This window comes from Ornithodoros turicata, chromosome 6 (assembly GCF_037126465.1).
Source record: "Ornithodoros turicata isolate Travis chromosome 6, ASM3712646v1, whole genome shotgun sequence".
Lineage (NCBI taxonomy): Eukaryota > Metazoa > Arthropoda > Arachnida > Ixodida > Argasidae > Ornithodoros > Ornithodoros turicata.
Window position 1 is genome coordinate 53,253,187 of NC_088206.1, and position 23,049 is coordinate 53,276,235.

At 44.7% G+C, this 23,049-nt stretch overlaps 1 protein-coding gene across 5 annotated transcripts; it reads right to left on the reverse strand.

The window, feature by feature from the left end:
- Positions 1 to 98: 98 nt before the first annotated feature.
- Positions 99 to 23,008, reverse strand: LOC135396697 (uncharacterized). Of its 5 annotated transcripts, none has more exons than XM_064627821.1 (15): positions 22,810 to 23,008; positions 22,611 to 22,712; positions 21,682 to 21,760; positions 20,609 to 20,874; positions 18,461 to 18,526; positions 17,480 to 17,513; positions 15,714 to 15,874; positions 10,247 to 10,305; positions 9,775 to 9,862; positions 4,550 to 4,655; positions 4,266 to 4,356; positions 2,828 to 2,911; positions 1,011 to 1,046; positions 245 to 328; positions 99 to 184 (listed from the first exon to the last, which is right to left on the reverse strand). In XM_064627821.1, the coding sequence occupies exons 1-15, from the start codon at positions 22,890 to 22,892 to the stop codon at positions 135 to 137; spliced, it is 1,389 nt and encodes a 462-aa protein (XP_064483891.1). In that variant the 5' UTR covers positions 22,893 to 23,008; the 3' UTR covers positions 99 to 134. The 5 variants fall into 5 exon arrangements, 4 of the variants coding, with proteins under 4 accessions (XP_064483891.1, XP_064483892.1, XP_064483894.1 ...); XR_010423505.1 differs by lacking the exon at positions 99 to 184 and adding an exon at positions 1,131 to 1,315 and having other exon boundaries at positions 303 to 328; XM_064627822.1 differs by lacking the exon at positions 1,011 to 1,046.
- Between the last annotated feature and the right edge of the window lie 41 nt (positions 23,009 to 23,049).

Below are 23,049 nucleotides of genomic sequence, written 5' to 3' on the forward strand. Positions count from 1 at the left end.
GACTGCCTGCTTTTGCTACACAGGCCCACGTGTATGTTGCTAAAGCTAGTACTGAAGCTGTGCTGGCAAGCCTTCCACCACACCACTGAGCACAAACCTTAACTTGTGTCGTTTACTTGAGCACTATTTTTAAGTTACAAATTATCTCCGTCCATATCCGAAGGCAGTGACTCTTTCGAGTCATCTGAAAAAAGTAAACATGAAGGGTTTTATCTGACAGCATTATCACGCTATCAGTACTCACATAGATCTTGCAAAACAGGGGGTGTAAGCACGTCGCAGTCTTTGCCATTCCGGAACAGTAGGGAGTCCGACGACGCAGTCACGACTGAAACATACACAAATTTTGCACTCCTATAAGACTGCCATGCCCCGTATGGTCATGCACATTCATTCCTGCAAAAACGAATATGAAAAGGCCCATAAATATATGCACTGATGCAGTTAGGGTTAGTACGGATCAAGCACTTGGCAAGGAATAACTTTGAGCGGCACGCTGCAAAAGCACAGATTAGGCATCTCCTCTGGACCTCATATAGTGGACACAAAGCCCGCAATGGCAACTGTAATGGTGGGGAGTCCCATGCATAGCATGGGCAATTCGCTTTCCTAGGGGCACATGACCGACAAATACCCCAAGGAATGAATTGATATACCACGGGCAGATTTGGGTCTGTAAACTAGATTCTCACATGGATGCTTTGCCATGGATTCCTACACATTCGTCTAAGCACCCTTGCTTTGGATTTCCATAGATAATGCATGCACATGTGCAACGGCTGCCATTCAACTTTTCTGTTCTTGTTTTCAAGAGTTTGAGATATGGCCATTGCAGGGAGAAATTTTTTTGCCTTCATAAAATGGGTAATATATTCGAATACATTTTTATGACGCCTTTTTAAACTTCAGGGTGCTGCAGCTACACGACTGTGGCCATTACACGCTTACAGTCTTATCACTCGTACGAGACTATAAAGGTATAAAAACACAAGCCATTATCAAAAACTTACAGCTGTCAGAAATAGATTCCGTAGCAGTGGAAGTGTCTTGAACAGGAGACAGAATAGCCATTAGCTGACAGCAATCACCAAATGGGCCAGTACGCATGCATTCCAAGGCATTGACCTTACATTAATAGAAGCAAAGCACATCTGACACGCTGCCCGTGCCTGTCCCACAGTCTTTCAGCAACAGCGGATGAGCAGTTGATATTGTATCAATTTTTGTTCATCTGCTCCCTAAAGGTGGTGCAAAAACTTCTCCTCACGGCATGAAAGATGTAGTTACTTTGGAACCAACGCAGTGGAAAAAGCAACTGAAAGCATGGTGGTGATTGGTGGAAATTCGGGAGATCAGCCACAAAAAATTCAGTAGAATTCACTAGATGGACAGAAAATGCTTTTCATACAGAAGTGACACCAAAATAGCAAAACGAAAAAGAAAAAAATTAAAAACAGCATTACTGTACACACAAGAATACACTGTGTGCCACATATAATGAGTGACTGGAAAGCTCAGGATTAGTTCTTAGTGCTTATATATTTGCTCCATTCACTCCATCAAAAATTCCCTGGAGGCAGAACGTGAATACCTATTGAGCTGAATAATGGCAGTTGAAGAAAAGGCACTAGCAGTAGGATTTGAAACTAGACCCTCCGATTTCCAGTCAGAGACACACTCATGGCGTTGCCTCATCCATTGCGTTAATCAACCATTACAGGTGTACACGAGTACACGTTACACGTGTGTCAATGAAACAAAATTTCCACTTTGGCTGCAGGATAGATCTTTCAAATTTGGAGTTCAGAGAGCAATCCCAGGCATAACAAATAGTGGAAGCCAGGAATTTGTGGAGGATTTCCATATTGGGGCTGAGTGGGAAGGAGGGCTCCCTTTTTGGCAGGCTTTTCTTTTCTTTTCTTTTTTTTTTGGGGGGGGGGGGGGGCTGGAAGAATCCCTGAATTGGAAGGAATACCCCAAGCAAGGATACTGATGGGCAAGTGGCATTCCTTCTACATACATCAAAGGCTAGCCTGCACTTTATAGGAGCCTTGCCCTTAGCAACTAGAGTAGTACATACAGCACAAAGAGGATCACTTCCTTGTTTGCATATCTAATATATTACGTAATGAAACGAAGCTCTACAACACAAATCTATGTTTTGCAACCCATTACCATCTCTCAGCAAGAAAATTCAGTAGATTTTACAATATTTCGGACTTTTTTTCAGTATTTCAGTAGATTGACTAGGAACCCAGTAGACTTACAGAAATTTCAGCTGATCTGGCAACACTGCTAGTTTGGCCTAGAATGTGGTGCCATAAGACCAGTAATGTTATGTCAATGGTTAAGGTAACGCAACAGAACCATAAACTCAGAGTCAGAGAGATAAAACAAAAGAAGCTAACAAAAAATGTCGCATGCTCAAAGTCGCTGTGCAGAGTCTCAAATAAATTTGCCGTTGTCACTGAATTTGGCTGGTGGTTTTGCTGCTGCTAACGTCACTGTTAACAGCAAACTGTTTTTACTTCCTTATCTCGGTGGTGGTCTTATGACATCCACCAGAATGCAATAGCTCCTCCTTTTTACGTGAACAAAAAACTAAAATTCGATGACGGTGTGTAGTTAGTTTTTCATTTTTATCTTTAGGAATAAAACTAGGAACAAATTGTGCTGTTGCTCTGTGGAATAAAGCTTTGCATGCAGCATCTAAATGTAACTTGTAATACAATAAAACTTATCTAAAAAATAATTCATTCGATGGTTCCAGGTTGTCCCTTCACGATACAGAAAAAAATGCACCACAGTTGCATGATGCATCATTTACCTTTGTCCATTCCCGGTGTGCCAGTCGTAGTGGGAATCAATACGTTTTCGATGACAGTGACATTAGCAGCTGTGTTTGTAAGATCTGAAACCAGAGCAAATTCCATAGATATTGTTAGTACATGCATGTGGGGGGAAATTCAGTATCTTTTAGCATTAAAGCAACAATGAAATTATGCATTGCTTCAAATGCTGCTTCATTCATAGCAATCCATGAGGAGCCATCATGCAATTTTTTTTTACTGAACGGTGTCTCATTTAATTTTAGTGATGACAAACTCACAAATTTTTAGACAGGTTTAGATTTCAGCTGTTTTACCCTTCCCCATAATGAATTATGTGGTCGCCGCGTATTAAACTGCCACTTCTTGCCTCCTCACCCTTCGACTAAACATCTGTACTTCAATTGATTGATTGACTGATTGATGTCAGTAGAAGAAAAGGCACCAGCAGTGGGGCAGAAGTCAACTGTAGTAGTACTACACACAGTGGCGTAGCCAGACATCCAAGGTAGGGGGGGCTCGATACAAAAACTCCATGTATGCCTTCTGTTAAGCCAACACTTATATTCACATACATTACATATATGTGTGATAGTATATGTTAATATGTTACACTATATCTACACTATGTCATAAAACTACATATATATGTGTATATATTACATATAATACTTATATTCAATACATATTCCTTACTGGCACTCTTCAATTGCTTGTCCTGGTACATTTTTCTAAGAATCAACAGCACACAAGTGTGACCATGCTAGTTTTTGTGGCTTAATTCTTACACTTACAAGCCTTTATCCTATGAAGTGATATTCAAAATTCAATTCAATATTTTAAGGACAATTTTGCAGATTATTCATATTCAATTCATATTCAAAAATTTCAATATTTGTGCACTTCTATGTATAAAATTATAATAGAAAATAAACTATCATTTTTTTAGTTTGTACTGGCACTTTAAATGTTTTGTAGAGCATTACTGCTGGCAATTGCTCATTAACTAGATGAAACATCTAAAATAATGCATCACAAAACAAAAAAAAAACAAAGAGTAGATAAAATAAATCTGGACACACAAATTCATTACAACATACAAGGAACAACACAAGAGTCTAGTTGCCAAATGAGTCTTAACAGGCTAAAACAGCAAGCTCTACCTCATTCCTGCCATCCGCCAGCATGTCATAGAATGCATCCTTTGCCTATCTACGGTCCCTCGTCATGGCTGTGACTTTAATGCCTTACAGACCTGTTCGAGACTTCAGGGTGCGTCAACCAGATTTGCTCTCCATGAGCCTTCCAGTTTGCGCAGTTTATTTGTGAACAGTGAAAGTGTCTACACACAAGCACCCTCATGATGGATGACTTTTAGTGTGACACATGAAGTAAAGACAGAGTGCGGCCAAGAAAACATCCAATCTTACAACTCACCTAAGCTGTTGTCACTGTCACCATTGCTGGCCGACGCCAAAGGTCGTGGTTTCAATATTGCAGGAAAGGGGTCAAAGTTGCAGACGTGGCCCTGTCAAAGGATGTCAGAGGACTATGCAACAGTTGAATAAGAAACTCGTGGGCCTCAAGACAGAAAGAATTACGTCTAAAACAAGAAAAATCTTAGGCCTTCCGATAGAAATACTGCAAGTAAATGCCTGAGGGACGTTGCACAAAGAACAATTCAGCAGTACCTCAAAGCATAAATTCATGACGAGGCTTACGTTAATGACTATTTCAGGTAATGGCCGAAGATCTCTGCTTTCCAGCACCTTCTCGCACTCTGCGATGGTAGCTTTACAGTTGGCCTCCATGGTTTCCAACTTTGCCCTGGAAAATACCCAGATGAAGAACGTATTATGCAGGATGCTTTACCATGGGCGCTCACACGTTTACAATACACATACGTTCCTTTGAGTAACTAGAGCTCAACACTGTTAGGGCCCGACCTTTCCCCATACATATAAGGGTTGCATCAACCTTTACTGCACAATTTAGGAGCATCAGAATTACCAGCACTATCAGGAATACCACTGCAGGGGCCCCCCCAACATGTTTAAAAAACAACAAAAAGAACAGCAGTTTCCAGAGTAACACTGCTGTTCATGTGAGACTTACCGCCATATTCTGGCATTGCCCTGAGGGATCCCTCGAGTTTCAAGGGGCCCTCGCAGTAACCTTGGCAACACGTAGGGCACACGTTCGCTGCCCATGCAGGAAGAGCTACCAAAGATGGATTGGGGAAGCGGACTAGGGCTCTCTCAGGGCTAAGCGAGAATACGGGGGTTAGCCTTTCACCCCATTGCAGGGGGCAATGTAAGGGGGCAACGAGGAAAGCTCCACGCAGGAGAGAAGAGGGGAACAGCAGCATCCAAGATGACCCCACTGCTCCAAACAGTACAACAACACTGACAAAAAAAAAGTTCCGCAATGCGACAGAAACACTGGCACGCTGGACAGAAAACACGGGGCACGCAGTCTCCACGGGGAAAATTCTGCATGTTCCGCAAACTTCTGTCCAGCACCGTACGTGATCATATTTTCCCTGCGGAGACTGTGCCCCATGTTTGCCTTTCTCTCCCATGCACGGTCAGGTTGTCCCTTCTCTGAGGGCGAGATGTCTTTTGTTTAGGTTCAATCATCCTTCTATTTTGCCTTTCAAATGGAGTGGCTAATAAAGAACTACATAGAGCAACAGTGCTTCCCATGTTTTCAGAGTTGCCTCCTCTCAACAGCCAAAAAGAGTTCATTCATATACACAAATACGACCATTCGGGGAGACATAAGGGATGTTGTTGCCAGCACAACTTGTGGGAAGCTATACTGCTGTTACAAATTTAAAAGCGCAGTCGCATCTGTTCCAGTCAATTTCGAAACTATAGTGTCATTTTCAGGGTGCCGGAGCGAACCAAAAACCGGAACAGAAAAAAAAAGAAAAAAAAAGAAACGCTATTTTGGTGCGAACCGGAACGGAATCGAAACCGTATATGTTTTTTTCGCTCAGGAGGGAAACCAAAAAATATATTTAACGGTTTTCGGTCCAAGAAAAAAACTTTGCCGGTTTGGACTACGGATAGGCAAATGAAACAGACGTCGTGTGCTCTGAAGTCATGTCATGGATACTATACGGGGTTATGGTTACGGTGGAATGTACGTCTGTATACTATGACCTGATGAATGATAGGCTCCCTTTGTAATGGTTTATCGTTCGCGCACGCACACACACTTAGAGGTACATGTGACTCTCTAGCAATGTGCCGTAGTGTTCGTTTTAATTTGATCCCCGCAAACTCTCCTCAACCAAACAGCGACCCAAGGGGGCTGCATAACGGCTCTTTATCGGTAATGTCGCGCAACGCATCCCTTGTTTGAGAACAGCTAAGTTGAATGCATTTACGTATACGCGAGGGCAAGCCCGTGCGAAGTGGCAACTCTTTTGTGGACCGGACACGAAGAAAATAAAACGGAGCCGTCGAGCGCGTTTGTGAGTGAAGGTGTTCCTCGATTTGAGTCGTACTCATGCGGTGGTGCTTGCTGGCTAGACAGTAGCAACAGCCATTCAGATGGGACGTGATCGCACCAACCCAGCAAGAAAGTACTTTACGTATGACATCACGCCAAACAAGTCCGTTTGTAGCATGTGCTTCAAGAAAGGAGAAAGCCCATTTGAACAGACAGTAACCTACAGGAACCAGGAGCTACCAATTTCACAGCTGTCTATTAATATTAAATACTGTGTATGCGGAATAAACGGGTTTACATTTTGTAACATCGATTTTTTTGTGGGGATGAATATTCCCAGCAGAAGCGGAACCGGTTCAAAAACCGGTATGAACCGTTATTTTTTTTGCTCCGGAGCAGTACCGGATCGTTACCGGAAACAGTACCGGAACGAAGACCGGAACGAAAAACGTTTCGGTTCGACACCCTGGTCATTTTATTCCTCCTAGACCACTATCCATGGCATGGAAAAACCCACGCGAAATAGTGGCAGTAGTTTGAGGATTATTTAACAGAATACAAGACGGGAGCAGACGCCGGATATGTGTGGGTCTGCCGGAATTCCCCATCTGCACAAACGAAAAAACGTCACTCCCTAAGGACCAATGAGGGTGTGACATAGAGGAAATAAATGACGTGGCCGAGCGGATGTTTCAGAGTGTTGTACGAGACGTCTGGACGGTGCCTTTCCCCCTCTGAGCACTGTGCGCTCTCGCCTCCATGTGCGTCCCCTTTTCAGGGGGCGACAACTCCGTCGTCTGCTACGAGCGCCACCATCTTGACTCCCACATCGCATTGGGCGTCAGCGGCGGGGTTGCGCTTTTCTCGATTTTTCGCGACAGGAAGAGGGTACAAGCGGAATGAGGGATAGTGGCTTGGCAAAACTGTCATATATACTAGTAGAGCTGGCCATGGGTTGTAAAATATGTTGTTAATGCTTTGTAACGTTTGTCTAAACACATCACTGCACCTGCACACGCAGTCGTGTCTCGACCAACGATTTACAATAGTAAACATGGGAATATGTATAGACAACAGAAATATGTTAATTGCAAGCAGATTTTATTACACCATCTCATTCAATAGGATAGAATAATAGAGATAGAAAGAAAAAATGGAAACGTAGGTCGCACTGGTGCCGTTTTGCTTGAAACGATGTTGTTTCAGCGACATGCTCCTGTCGCAAGTGCACCCTCAATCGCAGTTGTACAAATTTGTCCACGATCACATGATATAGTTCTTTGTGTTGGGTCACAAGCCGGAAGAATGTCGTCCACGTTATTATGAATAAAAGTCGACAGTCTTGAAAGGTGACTGCATCGCACAAATGCGTTTCGAAGCAGATATCGCACTGAATGCCTCTTCACATTGTACGCTGCACGCTGCCCGAAATATACCGAAGATTCATTGCACATCGTACGTGTTCACGAAGCTCAATGAGCTTGTTGTGGCTTTCCGGTGATTTAACGTAATTTAATTGAATTTAACGTACATAACCACTGAGCAACCGGAATACACCGTACACACCACACACTGCAAAGGTGCTTGCTTACCTCGAACACGTACGAGCTCCTTGTTGGTTCCCATAATGCTCTCTTTACTTGCGCGAGCCAAACCTCTTTCCGCTTTTTTGATGCTGGGAAGCGATACAAACGCGCACGTTTCCGAGAGTGATTGGCACACTTGGGCACACAGCACCATGGAATTTTGCTGCACGACGTATCATGCGAGTAACGCGCGTTGCAGATCTCCACGCACGCTGGTCTTCGTCCACCAACCGAATGTATTTGCTCAATCAAATAGGAACTACTCAAACAAGAGCGAGCTGGTTCGTGACCTAGCTCTTGAGCCGACAGACCAACGACCTCATACCAACAATACGGAGATGAACTGAGCCCTAGCAGTGGTCCTCAAAGAAATAGAGAAAAGAAAGAAGGAGCATATTCGTGCGTAAAGTGCAATGCAAAGAACTGTGACCTGAACGTGGTACACGCAGAAGAATTGGGACGGAACACTGGCACGAGGATATGACTCGTGGAACGACCGATTTCAGTAGTAATAGAGGCTGTTCTGACACACTTGTTCCACGCTGGATTTAAAATTCCGGAGGGATGAGTTGCGATATACAATGACGCTAAGATACAGAAGAAATGCAATCACTTGCGTATGCATGTGCCGGATGGCCGCTCGAACGCGCAAAATGCACAGCCGGCAATGGGCAGCGCGTAGCAAGTTGGGAGTCAAAATGCGCGCTCCGCGTGAGGGCGAGGAGGAAAGGCGGCGTTGGCATGGTTAAAGGGTGTCTCCTCCCTGAAAAGCGGAGAAGCCGCAGCAACCCATGGAGGCTCCCTATCGACTTTGGGAGTGACATCACGTTCGCCGCAGCTTCTGCAGTCGTGGAAGCGGCGTTGATCTTTGAAATTTGTTTCTTTAAAAGGTAAGCACCTCTCAGACGGAAAAAATAGCCAGGCAGATTGTCATCCGGTGCCGAGTACAGTGGCATCAGATTCATAGATGGGTTTCGGGACGCGACCTAGAAGTCCTCGATTGCGTAACCACAGCCTTCTAGGGCAAGAGAATGCCCACTCTTGCACTGTCAACAATCAAGAACTGAATCTTATGCATTCTCGGTAAGTCATACACATGAAAATGAGAGTTGTGAAAGAAAGTCGTGTTCCTCCTGCCACGTCATATTTAGAGCCTAAGTTTCTGGGAAATATGTTTTTACTAAATTCGGGGGGTAAAAATCGGGTAGACATGTGCTCGGAATTCGTGCAAATTCGGGTGGAACAACTTCCAGTATGCTATATTTGGGAAGAAATCGGGCTGAGTTACTCAAACTAACAGTACTGGTTTGGTACAAACGGTGATGTAACTGCATTTTCTGCCATCCAAGTTAATGTGCATTCCTACAGATGTCAGTGAGGGCAATTTGTCGGGCAAGAATCGGGTTAAATCCTAAAACTTCAGGCTCTAATCGTACTATGGCCATGACTTGGTCAAAATTTGTGCTTTCTGACCCATAAAGTCCTTGTGAGCATGCACACTGTAAAATAAACCCAGTAAATAAAATATTGCACAATGAAAATGCTCTTAACATTAATATAATAAATAAACCATCTAAAGGTCAATATCTTTCAAATGCGTAACAAGAAACCAAACAAGTTACCAAAGTCTCATGGTATAGGACCGAGGGACACGGAACAAGGACGGATGACAAATTCTCAGGTTCCGTGTCTCTCAGTCCCCTACCATGAGTCTATACCAGCTTGCCTGCACCCTCTCCCTCCTTTCTTTAAAGTTACCAACGTGTTGCATCAAACTCCAACCCAAACACACATTATTCTCACCAAGCATTGGTCTAGTTAAAAAAATAAAATAAACTATGTGAACGGCCAAGCTCTAAGTTCCCTTTACACTAGAGACAGTTGTTCATAGCTATATTAACCTTGCAGTCTGGAGTTGGTCAGTTGTGTCTTTGTGCAGTTGCAGTTGCAGCTCCAGGACTGGTATGGCATCCGCAAATGGAGCAAAATCTGAACAGAAGATGGGGTACATATACTTTTACATATATGCATTTTTCGTTGACGAATACAAGGTGCAATTTTTCTATTGACTTATGCACCCCAGTGCATAAGCATTAGTGCATAAGCAGTGGGGTTTAAACAATATACAAGTGATGCAACAGCTGTGCTAATCATACAGCATTAAGTAGTCTTTACTTAACGATTCTGTTGCAAACATCTTTCCGACACATCTGAGCAATTTTGTACCTTGCTCAAACGAGCAAGGAATTTGGGATCCATTTATGAAGGGAACGCAGCTAGAACCAAGTGAACACGAAATTAACAGAAGCAGGCAAAAATATAATTAAATTACAAGAAAATTACAAGAAAAAGACACTTAAAGGCATAGTTTACCTGCACCTTCGACCTTGTCAGCAAAAGCGCTCAAGTCTTCTGCATACTTCTGTAGCAAGCTTGTAGGAATAACAAAGCAGAAATAAATGGATGTGTACATAAGCAGCATGGTGTCAATTTGGACCTAAAGAATGCAGTTTGGACCCAAACCAAAACTAAAAGATAAACATTTGCATCATTCCATAACACGTTTAATGCTGCTGTGATCATTGAACTATATTTAAATATTTATAGTTACTTATTTCACAAATTTTGTTGCCACAGCCACTCATAGTCTGCATATACTACGGGGGATGAGAAAAATCAGGGCCAATCATGTGCTTCCTCGAGTCCTATTTTGGCTATAGCAAATTGTTGTTGGCTATAGCAATCAAGCACTGAAAGAATAGGGCAAGCCAGCTGGTATGAAATGGACTGAAGATTCATACCTTCATAGTTGAGGAGGACTGAAAGGCAGTGTAGCTGTGTCGTCTCTTCAGTCCTCCTCAGATACAAGTGAGGAGATACAAAAGAGAGGAGGGAGTGGAGCGACCTGCTGAGATGGTGAAAAAGGGACGGCCCAACACCAAATAAGAAGCCTTGGAAACTGGCAGTGCCTTGGTAATGATGCGATGAGTGACAAATGGAATGGGACAAATGGAGAATGGCCAAGTAGCCGGGAGAGGTGTTAGGTCGCTGGCCTAATGGCTTGGTGAGAGTTCCAAATTCCCTGAACGTGGAGACCAGTGACATTATTGACGAGTCACTTGCCTTGGACGTCAACCAATAAGTCAAAATGCAGCAGAAAATGTGCGCCCAAGATGGCGTAGGGAATATCAGTGATTACAAAAGACTCTGGAAAGTGTGACGCGAGCAAAGGTTTCAGGTGAGAGAATGGTGCCCAAAACAATGTATAGCAGAACTCTAATCGGGAAGCTGTTAAGAAGAGTCTGGTGGCACAATGATAACACCCGCCTGAGCGTCGACCAAAAACAGTGTGTAGGTGACCTTGTCCTCAGTCAGGAAGAGGCTGGTTTGCGCGGCACCAGCTGCTACCACCTCCAGGTGCTGGTTGGGCCATTTCCCAGCCAGCTACTCGGGGGGGCTGCCATTGCTGAGCCCTGGCACCAAAGTAACAAGAATACCAGAAAGAGGCGGTATCCGTGTGTGCATTGCGTGCAGGAGAGGGAGAGTGCCTCCTGCTTGTCGAGGATTGCGGGAATGACCGTAATGCTGGGGTGATCGGTCCCAAGTTGAAATACCAGCAACCAGAGCTGTCAGATTTGGTATTGTAAAATTGACACTCTGGAGGTTTCCAGTAATGGCTGCGATGCCGGAGAGATCTTGGTCAGAAATGTTGTGATCCAGCGGCTGCTCTACGGGAGCAACTGTTTGAGGAGCAGAAGGCACAGTCGGCTTTGCCAGGTCGTCGAGAGTGGCTATGCCCACTCTGGCGAATGCTGCAGAAAAGACTCCTGAAGGAGGGAGGGTCCCAGTTGAGTATCTCAAACCAGGGCATGCATTCTTCGCAGCAGTTGGGCTGGCTTTTGGTCCCCAAGCTCTTCGATGGTTAAAGGAGCCGCGGCATCGAGTCACCAGCTCGCGTGGCACAGTGGTTAGCGTGATGGACATGTCATGCCATGTCTGGGAGGTACCCGGGTTCGAATCGCGTCACATTATAGCAGCCCAATTGTTGATGTTTGCGCCAGCCGAAGACGTTAAGGATGTCATGACGCTGACGTAGCCGTGTGACGTATGCGTGGTGGAGAGTGGCGCGCTGGTTACTCATCTTTGAAAGCAGTTATGTGGGTCACTGAGCTGGCACAAGCCGAACAAAATGTATATTTGGGTATTATGACCTGCGTTCTTTTATGGGGTTCCATTATTTGTGAAATGTTTGGCGACCTGTTTACGGCCCCTTGAAGAACTGTTTGAGGCGTTGTTACGATATTTTTCATGTGTACGCAGTTGCTGTAGCCCCCGCAAGATTTCCCTGTGTACCAATGTAGAGAGAGAGAGAGTAACTCTCTCTCCCCCACACCGAGAGACGCTGAACACGTGAACGTAAGACGTGTATAAAACAAACTTGTCCTGTGTATTCAGTTCATTAAACCAGTTGTTCAAAAACATGCAGTTTTGTAACATGGTGTCAGGAGTGATCTGAGGAAATCCTCAGCCGGACGGTGAATGTGAAAGAAGTAACAAGATGGATAAGTTGTCACCACCACCAAAGTTGAGTACAGCGGGAAACATCGCAACACAATGGAAAACTTTCTGTCAAACCTTCAAGCTGTACCTCAAGGCAACGGAAGCAGCAAGTAAGCCAGACGACCAACAAGTTGCAATCCTTTTGACAATTGGTGGTCAGAAGCTTCGAGCTTGCAGTGAGCAGTGAAATGTTTCAAAAGAAATTACAAACTGCGCTAGATGGACTGCAAGGTGTTATATGTGTGGTCGACGATATACTGGTGTATGGTGCTGGCCCGTACAAGGAAACAGCACAGTTAGACCATGATGACAAACTAGAAAAATTGCTGATGAGATGTCGACAACAAGGCATTATCATCAATAAGAGCAAGGTGGAACTTGATGTGGAAGAAGTTACTTTCCTAGGCCACAGACTGATGCAAAAGGGGATAGTTGCAGACCCTGAGACGGTCAGGGCAATAGTCAACATGCCGCCGCCAGCTGATGTTCAGGGAGTGCAAAGGCTGAATGGAATGGTGAACTACCTGTCAATGTTTCTTGCCAACCTATCCAACGTCATGGAGCCGCTGCGTAGGCTAACAAGTGGAATGGGAGTGGAGTAATGAACAGCCAGAGGCGCTAGGTGCCATCAAAAAGTTAATATCTGAGCCCCCCCGTCTTAGCCTTCCACGACAGCATGAAGGAGCTGACGATTTGGTGCGATGCCAGTTAAAAGGGTCTTGGCACTGTCTTAATGCAAGAGGGAAGCCCAAAAGCATTCTCAAGCAAAGCGCTGACAGCAACTGAGATGAAATATGCGCAAATGGAAAAGGAAATGCTGGCGATAGTATTTTCACTCGAAAAATTCCATCAATATACTTTTGGACGCAGCACACGAGTGATCACAGACCACTTCAAACAATAATGAAGAAGACGCTGGACAAAATACCACGAAGTATGCTTCTACAAGTTCAAAAATATGATGGAGAAGTTGAATACAGACCAGGGAAAAGCTTGGTGATCGCTGACACAATGTCCAGAGCATACTTGCCAGAAACCGGTGCTGATGAGGAGTCCCTTCAAATCACGTCGTTGCACAGCGAACAGTCTGACAACAAACACTCGGCAAGATTGCATGTGCCACGGAAAAGGATCATGCTTTACGAATGCTGAAGAACATAATAAAGTCCGGATGGTTGGAAAGCAAGAATGAACTACCGTCAGGGTAGTTCATTCTTCTCCCTCCCTTCCCTTCTTAATCCTTAGTTCTCTTCTTAGTTGTTCTTAGTTCTTTTTTCTCCCGCCCTTCTCCATGCAGCACAAACTCACGGTGGAAGGCAATCTCATACACAAGGGCCAAAGAGTGGTCGTTCCAAAAGAAATGCGATCTGAAATCAAGAGTATGCTCCACGCAGCCCACCCTGGAGTGGAAGCCTGCCTGAGAAGAGCACGGGAATGCATCTATTGGCAAGGGATGAATGCAGAGATTCGTGACTACATCCGTCAGTGCAACATTTGCCAGAGCCTAGGAAGAGTGCAAAAGCGAGTCATTAATCGTGCACCCGAAACCAGAATACCCATGGGAAAGGGTAGGAGCAGATCTCATGGAGCACAAGAACCGAACCTATCTCGTGACGATCGACTATTTCATCTTCATCGAGGTTGATTACCTCACAACCACCGCTTCAGTGATCAAGAAGTTGAGGGAACATTTTGCCAGGTACGGGATACCAACCATTCTGGTCACGACAGTGAACAGCAGTTCAGCAGTGTGGAATTCCAACAATTTGCCAATGATTGGTGTTTTGAACACCAAACTTAGAGTCCAGCTTACCCCCAGTCAAACGGCATGGCTGAGGCAGCTGTAAAAACTGCAAAGGCATTACTCAAAAAATCGCAATAAAGTGGACACACAGTGGAGTTCCACATGTCTCTACTGAGCCATCACAACACACCACAACAGGGATTAACCGCAAGCCCAGCAGAGATGTTAATGGGCCGCAGAACAAGGAGAACGCTTCCAACTACTAAGGCACTGCTCAAGCCAAATATCATCAAGAACAAAAGGCTACAGGAGGAACGAAGGAAACGGACAACACACTATTACAATAGGCATTGCACGGACCTGCCAGACCTGAAACAAGGGGACCAAGTAAGGGTAAAAGCACATCGAGGTGATAAATGGCACCAGGGCGTTGTGCCCTGAAATCAGGAAAAGTCGGAATCAGGTCATACGAGGTGGAAGTCAATGGTACCAATTTGCGACGCAACAGAGTACAGTTAAGACAAATACCCACTACACCACTGCAAGCCACTGAGACTACAGATGATGTCACAGTGCTGACCCCTCCAGTCACACCCACAGCACCACCACCACCTGTGGAACAAGGGCCACCGTCACCGGCAGTCAAAAGACAATGGGAAGATGTCCAACCCCCGACTGACAGTCCGACTCCAACCACACAAACTAACAAGCAAACAAACAAACAAGAGGCGCCAAGTGCGACTGCCAGCCCTAGAGGGAAGCGCGAGAAACGTCCGCCTTTGAAATTCAAGAACTATGTCATGTGAAGCAGACGGTGGACGTTACGATATTGTTCACGTGTACGCAGTTGCTGTAACCCCCGCAAGAGTCCCACTCTCCCAAACTCTCTCTCACACACCGAAGGCTGAAGGATAATGTCAATAACCTCTGCCACCGTACCTGCAGGCAGAGCCCTGATGTAGTCATACTTATTTATTTGCGCAGCCATGTTACGTGCAGCAAACTGCGCTTCAACCTGCGCAAATCAGAGCTGGGGGTCACGTGTCCAGTACGAAGGTAGGCGAAGAGTCATAGCCACTTCTGTGGGGTAAGACACACCGGGTGATGAGGACTCCGAGAGAAGCTGAGGCGTTGCAAAAATTGCTGATGAAGGTACTTCGTTCGGTTCACCAGAATTGTGGAGATGTGAGTGTCCCACAAAAGAGGAGGGAGCTGGGCAACCAGCTGAGCTGGTGAGAAAGGGATGGCTGAACACGAACAAAGAAGCCAATCTTGCTGGAGCAAGGAGCGCACTGATGTGGCCCTTTGGCTTCACCATCCACTACACTGTGTGTACACAAGATTTTTTTTCTGCAATTTTGCCATCAGCTTGAAATTAATGGGGGTCAAGCGTCCTCTTTCGACAATGCAGGATCATCCTCCTAATCATATTTGCTGCATAGAGCAGATCAGAGAGACTTAACCTCTAATTCGCAAGCCTAGTGCATGTCTGCAAAAACTTTTGCAAAAATTTGATAGAAGCAAAATGGGAGTTACCTGACAACATCAAGTGGTTCGCCTCTCTGGAACTTTGCTCCATCGAAAGTTCTATCCTTTCTTGACGTTTGTGCAAGTCCAGAAAGCAGAGACGTGAGCTCGTCCCAGGTAGTGAGCAATGAAGTGACATCCTCAAGCTGCTTTGTGAAGACCTCGGCTTTCTGAACATCATTGTGACGGGTAAGACATAAGACAGAAATTACGTGCCGCAAGACAGAACGCAACTTTTGGCAAACAGAAAACTCTCGTGACAGCAACAGTTAGTGACTGCAACGTTCATAAGTACTTTTAAGGGATAACATCTTAGTGTGCACAAAGATCAGCTCAGGAGACTGTGAGAACAGAACTAAAGAGAAACGGGTAATGCGAGCAATGCGGGTAATGATTCAGAGGGCAGAGCGTCCTTTGTTGGAGTAAGCATTAGCTGCTAGAAACTGTCCTAGCATGATGACTGCTACATATTTTTCTACCAATCATGGGTAAGTGACTTGAAATAGTAATGGCGAATTCTGGTGGTCATTTTGTGGCAATGTAGTGCTCGAAAATTGCTAACCTGGTGCCCACACCAGTTCACATGACAGTTGTGAGCCGAACAAGAGTGCTTAGATCACACTAGGGGCATCGCGGTCGCTCGTTTTCAGCGATTGCTAACCCACGTGAACTTCGACGTGCGGGCCAATGCGGGACCTCACCGCCCTCGCAGTACAGATGAAATTACACTGGATATCGTTGGGCAACCCACTGCCCGGCTGTATCGAGGCTGGGCAAAAAAAGCTCTAGCTGGCAAATTCCTCGTGCTCGGAAAGCGCCGCCAAACCTGAGAGATTGTTGCACTTTGACCAAGCGAACATGACTGCTCGGGATATTGCAAAAAAAAGTTTCCACGAAATGACCACCCGAATTCGTCACAAGTTAGTCAAAAAATTAGTCTTGTGCAAATAGTAACTGGAATGTAACTGGAAACTGGGGCATGCAACATAATTGCCACATGCAAGCACAGAGGATCACCTCAGTGCTAGAGCGCAACATTTATTGTGATGTTGCTATACATATTATTGAATCTCTTGCTGCATATGTAGTACCAACTTAGCAGTTTCACTGCCCTCAAAGCTCTCTTCACCTTTCTGGATACCATAGGACTTCGATCCTTATTGTGAAGAGGATCATTATTTCATTCCCCGCATCACTACCAACAATGGGGTAGAGTATCGCCCCTGGCGATGAAACTCCCCATTCATCATCTTGCAATAAAGTTGTTGTTTGGCAGTTTTCAAAGGCTCTTTGTGGCTCACTTTAATGCTCATTTAACTCTATGTGCACTTCACAGCAATGCAATTAATTGCCTGTCAGTAGTGTAGCATTCGACAAAACTGCACTGCAAACATGCATGCAGATGACACTTTTAGGAAGTGTTGCCAATCTTTACATTTTTATCATCATTCATCCTGTCGCCTCAACATCCGGGCCTCACCTCATCACCACTGAAATTTGCGGTACACAATCGTAACCATCCTATAATTTTGATTAATAATGACAAACCAAAAAATACCTGTCAAACACATGAGCATGAACTGCAGTGATAAAAGAACTGCAATGCAATGCATAATTTTGTTGTTCAAAGGAAACTAAACTACTGTAGAGAAGGAAATGTAGACTACTGCATTTATTATGGTACAATCTTTCATGCAGCGGACAGCATGTAAAGCTGATGAAATAGCTTCAACGTTATTTTTATTTCACTCGTTCAAAAGACTTAAAACACTCACTTGTTCAATTTGATGGACGTCGGATGGAGGTTTACTGCAATTCCAAAGTCAATATCATGGCCTTAATATCAATCAATTTAGTACTGAATCCAAACAATATTGATAGCATATTTCAGCAACCAAAGTGCAGCACTAGGTTAGATGTAACACACAAAAAAAAACTTTCGTAAGAAACTGAGAAAATGTTTATGTGGATAAAATATGCACCAGCATTACAACAGTGCACAAATAACAATAGTTCAGTGTTTCAGAACACATTCGGATGACATTATTAGAATGCTGCGAGTGCCTATCCAACTCATCAAAAGGGTGCACCCAGCGATTTGTTTTTAAGCAGTTGTGTTGGTGTGTATTTCATCGGCGTAAAGACATGCTGTCGACAGGTTCAGAGAACTGTCGTCTGCTAGTTAACTATCGTGTGCTAGTCAGCTGTTTAGGGCTCAGAAGAAGCATTACTCTCAGGGAACCTCCAGCGGGACAATGAAATCATCCATGCGCACGGTCGACCTTTCAAACCCAAATACCCCCTGGGGGGTGCAAAAGGAGAAAGCCATCAAGACACAGAAAAGCCAGGCGCTGACCTCAGCTGACCCATGAACGGGTATGCACTGACATAATGCTGTCATCGGTCACGTGTGCATTGTCCTTCTCCTCGTTACACCCGAAGAGGCAAGCCAAGAGTGAACGTGTGCGAGTGTGTTTGTATAGATTTTCTGGGGAAAAAATTCATAAATGAAAGCCTTTGGACTATTCGGCAAATTGACGCACATACTTTCATGAGAAGTCAAACTGAAAAATTTGGGTCCAGAGTTGGTCTAGTTGGATCGAATACACTGAGAAAAACTATTCGCAAAACCACACAACACAGCACAGGAAAAGCTGAAATCTTGAAAGCTCCAGCTTGAATATGAGCTTGTCCTTTGCTGCCTGGTGCAGTCTTGCTCAGCAAACAAGTCAGCTCAAGAAAAGCCACTCCCTTACCTGTGTGATAGCCCTCTCAGAATAGAGAGCTTCGAGCGTGCACTTCGCTCACGCTTCTGCAGCTCCCTGTGGAAAAGATTGTGCTAGTTATAATAATTAAATAGCGATAATTGTAAGTGTTAAAGGAGCACTGAAGGGATACCCTAGTCTCTTTTCGACTGTGGCATGTCCTGCAGCAAATAAAATGAGTCCCCGCAGAAGAACGACTGCCACAGGTGACTTGCAGCGCATGTGAGCTGTCTGTTGCGCACACTTGTAAAATTGGAAAGAGCCACGGGAGAGCGAGGGAACGTTGTGATGTTGCGTGATCTCCTGGCACGCGACTCGTGACGTAAACCAGCTCAGTGCGCGAGCTAACAAGACAAACAAAGAAGGCAGGTACGGGGGACATTTCACGCAAGGAACATGTTGGACGTCCGTGGCAGCTTCGTGGCAGGCCTTCATGGCAGCATGTCACTCTGAGGAAGGAACGCGCCTGTGAATGTTCTGGACTGCACCGCACTCTACTCTAGTTTAAACCTGCAAATGTAGGAATTAGCCATCCCAAACCTATACTGTATGCAGAGACCTCAGACCAAGACCGCCTGCACTTGTGTTGTCCAGTGTCTCCAGCAAGACGCAAGAGATCAAGAAAGCGATCACGAACGTACGACGAAGGAACACGACCCAAGATTGCACGCCTTGCACTTGAACAAGGCAACATAGTAGCTGCTGCTAAGATGGCTGCTACAGCAAAATTTTCGCGTGCCTTTAAAGTTCGTGAATTTTTCTAATCCGCAGAAATTAAGGTCTCGCAAAATAAAAGTGTTTTACGGTACGCTTTTTCCAAAAGTGGAGGATTTTTAAAGACGTGAAGGACAGGGGCCTCATGTGCAGACCACCTGTGCCCGTCATTCTTTCGTAGGAGCTCGTTTATTCGTTGTGGAACGCAGCGTAGCTACCAAAAAAGAAACATCGGGGTCACCTCAGTGTTCCTTTAACATGCATTCTGCCTCAGGAAAAAGCATGCCTCTGGACAGCTCTGGCCATGCCCATTCATAAAGATATTGATGGGACTGCGAAATAAAACTACAGGGTAAACATGGTACTCGGTAATTACTCAATGTAGGGGGCACATTGTGTGGTCTGCATATGAGGCTCATAAAGACATTCAATCTTGGTAAATTTCGAAGCACTTAAGCAACTCAGTGGAAAGTTATAAAGCAAAACGTGCAATTCCCGTAGTCAAAACAATCAAGATGGCGGTGTTGCGAAGAGGAGTTGACATGCTGCTCCCCAGAGGGAGACATGTCGCATATCCTGCCATTCGGATAGAACTGCGGTTTTCAATTCGCTTTCGCATAACTGTCGTGCATATTTTGCTTCTGAAGTGAGCAACGTGAGGAACGAAATTGACAACATAGTTAGCAGACAACAACCAAAACGGGATGTCGTCTGCTTATACTGAAAGGCAGTGAAATAACATTATGCGGCAATGCCGCTGCATGCCAAAGCGACACGTCGCCGTCTGGGGAGCTACGTCACAACTGTGCTTCTTAACTTTTATCGGGTAAGACCCTGCGTTATAGCAGAGTATCGTGACACTTAAATAGAACAAAGTGAAGTCAAGTGAAGTTATTAATAGAACAAAAATGCGAAGGGCTGCCAGGTACACAGCACGGACACAGAAAATCACAGAGACTCGTGTACCGAAGTGGGGAGGAAAGAATAAAAAATGTTTTTCGAGCGAAGGCTCTTCACTAACATCAATATCTTTTTGTTACGTGATATGTTATGTGATAACAAAAAGATATGAAAAAGAAGAAGTCAAAGGAGGAGAAAAGAGAAGAGCCTTTGCTCAAAACTATCGTTTCCTCCCCACTTCATTACACGAGCCTCCTTATTTTCTGTCTTAAATAATAAAGAGTTTGCTGTTCCATTCAGTGAGTGTTCTTCCCAGTTCAGCACTGCACACTTATACCCAGTCACATGGAAAGTTGCCTGGAAAACTGACCAAAGGAATCTATTGCCTGAAAACACACCTCATGTAATTGGCTAAAAGGTCTACGATTTTGACACAATCATCTTTGTCAACATATTACATGTTCACTCTAGAAATCTTCGAAGAGACACCTAGGCTATGGCTACAGACCCGCAATATACCTATACCTCATGAGCTGGTCTTCGTCTTGTTTCACAGACTGTATTTTTTCTTGCAGAGTAGCATCTGAGGCTCGAGTTGCGCTGGTTGCATAATCCATCATCCTATTTTTACGCGCGGGCCGGAACTTGCGCTTGAAACTAGTGCGGTCGAGACAGCACTGAAGGACGTAGGTCGAGAAGCAGGCGTAGAACTGAACGCACACTGCTCTTCCAGGATGCAGCAGGATGCGAGGAACAAACTCGGACACAAACCGAGTCGCTTCGGGTTGTGCCTGCAGGCATGGGAACATTGGAAACAACATAATAACACCACCTTACGTGTCAGCCTACTCTCAATTAACCCGAATCTCCCCGAATTGAAGGTTGCCTCTTTAGGGTGAAACCCGATTTTTCCCCGGCAAATTGCCCTCACCGAGACGTCTATAGGAATGCACACTAACTTGTTTGGCAGCAAATGGAGTTATATCACCGTCCGTACCAAACCAGCACAGTTAACTTGAGTAACTGAGCCAATTTAGCGTACTGGAAGTTTTTCTACCCGAATTTGCGTGAATTTATAGCGCATGTTCATCTACCCGATTTTTAACTCCCGAATTTAGGAAAAAATATTTCCTGAAAACTTCAGGCTCCAAATATAACCAATTATAATCACTTAGGAATTTTTTGTGTTTCTTTCAAATTGGATTTTATGCTAGATGCTGTAAAACAGGGTAAAATCTGGCAATATCATGCGCATGAGCACATTTTTGAATGCAAAAGAAAAAGAAACGTGGAATGAAGGACACGTGAGATGGCAGCATGGAGCACAAAATACCTTTCGCCCAGACTTGCGTAAGTGGCTAATTGACTTTTCTGTTTTGTTCTGTGTTTTATCCCAGGAGACTGATGTAAATCGGGAAAGGGGTACATGTCTCACCAGATTTAACCCTAAATGCACTCATTCGGTGTTTAAAAATTGAAACATTACCTACATAGTACCTTGCACGACTTCCTGTGTAAGCTGTCTGTTGCAGTTTCGTTACAGTGATACAATATTGACTCACAAAAGAAACGTACTTCAGAATGTATCAACTTGTTACCTTCATTTCGGTAAGCCAATCAGAAATGACCATTCTGAAGTCCCTCTGTAGTGTCCCATCTGTTGCAGGCCAACATGCACTGGGGAAATGAAAGAAGCGGAACTGTACAGCCTGTTGGTTGCACGTTGTCAACCATGTACATAGTTTCGGTTTTTTTCTTCTTCATAAGAAGCGAACTAAATAAAAGCGAACTGCAGGAGCCGTTTTTTCAGTTCCTGCGAGCCGACGAAGTTGTTGGGTTGTCAGCTTCTTGCGCGCGTCTTAGGTCACCTGCGACAATTCCATGTTCCTGGATCAACAAAGCCAACCCCCCCGTGCCAATTATTTTTAGAAAAGCAATAGCAGGGGTGCAAGTGCAGCTGGTGCAGGGTGCCTAATGTCTCTGCACCTATGGTAACACGTTTTCCTTATTGGACTTGAACAATTCCTATGGAATTCCTATAGAAGGGTTCGAAAGCTTACAGAAGTTTCGGGAGAAATTAGTTTCTAGCCAAACTATTACTATCTATAACGTACGTGAAACGGAGCTGTGGAATTTCATATCGACCTTTGCGGCGCAGGAGACGAAGACGAAGTGTTAGAACAGAGACGGGATGGAACGCCTGCCTTCCCCGTGCTGTTATTCTAACGTTAGTGCCTTCGTCTCTTGTGCTGCAGAAAGATCGATATGAATATGTAGCACCAACTCTCCCGCTACATCCCTATCGTTCTGTAGAATTTCAGTAAGAACAGCAAAAGCGGCAACAGTGCAACAAATGATGCTACACTTAATATTCCACAGCATATGTTATCAAAGTTACCTTCGACCATGTCAGCTCTCTAATCTTGCCACTTCGTAAATAATTGGTCATGTTACATGCTAGAAATACATGCCGATCTACTATCTGAAACGCTCTGTTTACGTGCGTTCCACAGCATGGTGTACGTACGCAAATCTTGTTTTCGCTTCATTCTTATTAATTCTGGTGAAAAGGAAGTGGTTTATGTCCAAGAAGAGTGCCGTATGAACAGGCTTCTTCAGCCACAGGTCCCTGTAAAGAAAAAAAGAAAAGTTATGATTGATAGAACTGGATAGAACGTGCGTTTCCCGATGCCAGCGAATATTACTCAAGCGAGATTTTGACTCACCGTTCAAGTTCACACCTCTGATAGCGATATTCTAACGCTTCTAAGTTTGTGTACACGATGTCTTTCCATGTCTCCGTCTCCATCTGGCACGTTGCGTTGAAAGTTAAAACGGCCTTTTTGAAAATTAAGTGCTAGAGCGGGAACAGTGGGTGGTGCGTGGTGCGCGCGTGCGCTACGCGCTTGTTGGACGCCACGCGGATTTTCATGGAACTATTGCAAAGAAACGCGTCTTAGCCAGTG